Source organism: Priapulus caudatus, unplaced genomic scaffold (assembly GCF_000485595.1).
Source record: "Priapulus caudatus unplaced genomic scaffold, Priapulus_caudatus-5.0.1 Scaffold404, whole genome shotgun sequence".
NCBI classification, from domain to species: Eukaryota; Metazoa; Priapulida; class Priapulimorpha; order Priapulimorphida; family Priapulidae; genus Priapulus; species Priapulus caudatus.
In genome coordinates, this window is record NW_014577465.1 from 44,744 (window position 1) to 48,959 (window position 4,216).

Sequence of the window (4,216 nt, forward strand, 5' to 3'; positions counted from 1 at the left end):
CAATAGTCTTATCTTAATGTTTGATATAACTTCACTTCAACACCGTCCAATACACCGCTGCAACACATAGCCCGCACGCCATTGTGCATGCACAGATACACAGTAGGTTAGAGACACACTCTACATTAGGTTAGATACACACTCTAACCTACTGTGTATCTGTGCATGCACAATGGCGTACGTGCCACAGGCACTTGGACCGTTTCAATAATAAAATGATGGTTAATAAATACAACTTGTCAGTACTACTACTAGCCCTACCAGTACCAGTACCAGCAATAGTCTTAATGTTTGATATAACTTCACTTCAACACCGTCCAATACACCGCTGCAACACATAGCCCGCACGCCATTGTGCATGCACAGATACACAGTAGGTTAGAGTGTGTATCTAACCTACTGTAGAGTGTGTCTCTAACCTACTGTGTATTTGTGCATGCACAATGGCGTGCGGGCTATGTGTTGCAGCGGTGTATTGGACGGTGTTGAAGTGAAGTTATATCAAACATTAAGACTATTGCTGGTACTGGTACTGGTAGGGCTAGTAGTAGTACTGACAAGTTGTATTTATTAACCATCATTTTATTATTGAAACGGTCCAAGTGCCTGTGCTCAGGACAGTCAATGATGACGACGTCCGTTGATGTGCTGGTGATCACTGATTGGTATCTGTTTCTGAATATACGAACTTTCTACGTGCGCTCAGTTAACAAACATACGCTGTACAGTTTGCCAACTCACCTCGTGAGGGTCGTCATAATACAGGCCTATACCACGACACATGGGTGCTGCTGCGGTCACTTGAGTGAATAGTTTACCCGCATGTTTATATGGACCCCGTCCGATCAGGTACGCCACTTCGACGTTTGCCACTGGCGGTTTCCCTGCGCCAATGACAACATCGTGAAAAATGCCAGAATAGTACAATAGCCCAAAGACTGTGCCGAATATCAGTACGATAAGTACAAATATAGCAGATAACAATACGATTTCTACTTCTGTATCCATTTTGCTGGAAGTGTTGATGCTGGCAGTTTGTTTTTAACGGGTGCTGCCATCTAGCGTGTGAATATAAAAGTTTTGAAACTTGGTCTTCAAAGTCCAAGGCACTGTATGGAAGACGGAAAGTGACAGATCAACACTGCGGATTGTAACTAAAGAGGAAGGCAGAGAATTTTAATACGGAATAACAGAAACATAGAGGCTAGTGTCGAAAGCAATGATCACGCTCAGAGAGTCCTCAGATTATTGAGTGCCACCAACAGGCGTCATCAAGCAAGAGGGAATGCCAATCTTCTCATGACCATGATAAATTTTATGAAAAGTTATGAGTGTAGCATGGAGAAAGTGGACATAAAGAGGAGGCCAAACAAATTTAGCCAAAACAACATCAGAACTATATCTAATAATATGATAGTGTTCGGAAAACCATCTCGCAGCTTTATCTTGAATGGCATCCAATTTAGAAAAGTTATGAAAAGTATAGGGGCACCAGCCTGGCGAAGCATGTTCTAATATCGGAAAAACCACATAAAGGCCAGGGTACGGGGTTCTAGCATCAGCAAAGCTAACGTACGTTACGCAGTAACATATGCACGAACGAGAAGTTTCCCTCCAAATATAACCAATGTGGGCATTCCAGCGAAGAGCGCTACTTATAATGACACCCAAACATTTGTAAGTAAGGAAAAGAGATAGATAATTATAGTACAGCGAGTAAGTAAAAGCCCTGCGCACACGTGAGTAATTTTACTGAGTAAAATGATGCATGCCTCAAAATACTCACGTGTGCGGCCAACGCTGAAAATATTTCGCGTGAGTATTTTGACGCATGCATCATTTGACTTGAATGAAATTATACTCACGTGTGCGCCGGGCTTAACGCGCGTAATGCGAAGAATGTTTGAGTTATCAATATTGAAAGAAGCCACGTTGTTGCCCATTTCTCAGCACGCGACACGCTGGACGGACAGCTGGCTAACAGATTACTTGAGAGACTGCATGGGAAAGGCGACAGGGAAGAAATTTATGTATGCCTCCAGCCCCCGTCAGCTCACTCCGACAATAACCCTTCCGCGACCGAAAATATTTCTTGTTGTTTACGTATTTTAGTAATGCTAAAACAAATTACCATGGTATATGCCGATTGTATTACGCATAGGCATAGATATATATAGCATTAAATAGGGAAAAAAAGAAAAAAGACAAGCGCCAGTGCAGCACTCGGTTAGTTATGAATATAGCACGTTATAGTGTTGCCGGCGTTATATTTGTATGATGGAGGCCCAATAGGCCACATTTATAGCATTTGTATGACGAGGGCCTAAGGCCACCTATATAGAGTTGTGATAATAGAATAGTGTATGATGGGGGCCCAAGGCCACATATATAGTATTTGTATGACGGGGGCATAAGGCCACCTATATAGAATCGTAATAATAGTGTATGATGGGGGCCCAAGGCCACATATATAGTATTTGTATGACGGGGGCATAAGGCCACCTATATAGTATTGACTATTGTAATAATAGAATAGTGTATATTGTATCTTGTAGCTTGTATCTTAGCACCTTCTCTTGTATTTCACAAGGTACCCGAATCTACGAGTGCGGGGATTATCTAGACAACAAAGGGATAAACGTCGCCTCTAATTCTCTAAATGTTAGTGTCACGAATCGCCAGAATTTTCCGTACATAATCTAACGCTGGTTTTAATATTTCATGGCTGGGGACATCCAGTTATCTATTTGTTGTCCCTCCTTATATTTTTTATAACTATCGCAATTATATAAATGTTCCATATCTTCTTTCATATCCTTATTACATCTATTACACTTAATTATCATTGCTAAAATTATTTTTAAAGTATCATTTTAGGTCAATCATGCAAGTTTTGCATTTAAATGCAAAACACGAATCGGTAAATGATAATTCTTTCATATATTCCTTTAATCCGTATGTTTTAATGTTTATCATGTTCATTTTTGTTTTGCCTCAAGTTTTCAATTTGTCTCTTTTAATTACTCGTTTTAGTATGGCATCTTTGACTTGTTTTTTCCAGGCTCTTTTTGGTTTTAATCATATGGTTGTAAATGAGATTTCTAGTTCGTACTCCTCTAGGATTAATAAGATTTCATTTCCCCAGTTTCTTCCTTCCTCTTTGATCTGCTGTATAAATACTTTCTTTATTAATCTATTGTTATATAACTTAATTATGTATTGAAGTAGAATAAGTTTTTTGTATGCTATTTTATCAGTTATTGGTAAAATTCCCAACTCTATCCTTAGTGCTTCCAATGGTGTTTTACTATAAGCTTTTATTATTTTACGTAGGCATTCATTTTGAGAGTCTTCTAACATTTTAACTTCTTCCTTAGTTATGTTGGTCCATGTTTCACTGTTGTGCAGGAAGGAAGGTATTACTGTCCATTCGTATAATTTAACTCTTTCTTCTATGGTATGGTTACCATAATTTTGCTCCTCTGTCCCTGATACTATTTCTCTCATCATGAATCTACATTTATCGGACCGTGCTTTTAACATGTCCTTAAACCCCATTTTGTCATTAATTAGATCGCCTAGATATGAATATTTAGTGCATTTTTTGATTACCTGATTTCCTAATAATATATCTTTCTCTATCCTTTCTTTATTTGAAAATTTCATGACCATTGTGTTTGTTTTGTTTAAATTAAATTCTAATCTTTTTGATTGTGCTAGTCTGTAGCATGAGTGAGCGATTTTTGTAATTGTTTTATGGTCTTCAATTCCTAAAATATCGTCCATATATAATAAAGGTCCTATTTCTATTATGTCACTATACATGTATTTCGCATTATTTAGGTAATTTAAACAGTCCAGAGTCATGCAGCATAGGACTGGTTCCGTCGCACCCCCGTCACACCGGGGTGGCGTCCTTACTGCGCTGCTACGGCGACGGAAAATGGGCCCAGAGCGCGCCAAGGTCGCCATAAGCGTGGTATAAGCGTGGTGGAAACGCCAGACATCGTGGTGTGGTCGCCATGGTCGCCAATGATCGCCAAGGTTCGGCGATCTGACCTGGAACGCGGTGAGAACGCGGTGGGGTCGCGAAGGTCGTGAGACAAGCGTCGTGACATCTCCATAAACGTAGTACACGCGCAGTACACGCGTGGCAAAGACGCTGCGAAAATGGTAACATTTTCAACGGCGAATTCATGGATCTGTCTCATCCGAT

General features: G+C 40.0%; 1 protein-coding gene across 1 annotated transcript in view; it reads right to left on the reverse strand.

Annotated features, from left to right (window-relative positions):
* Positions 1-1,017, reverse strand: part of LOC106810012 (testis-expressed sequence 264 protein-like) — a 10,939-nt gene extending 9,922 nt beyond the window's left edge. Inside the window, exon 1 of the mRNA XM_014813264.1 lies at positions 742-1,017. Within this exon, the coding sequence (XP_014668750.1) occupies positions 742-1,008 (267 nt within the window). The 5' untranslated portion in view covers positions 1,009-1,017. The remainder of the gene's footprint in view (positions 1-741) is intronic.
* Positions 1,018-4,216: the final 3,199 nt, after the last annotated feature.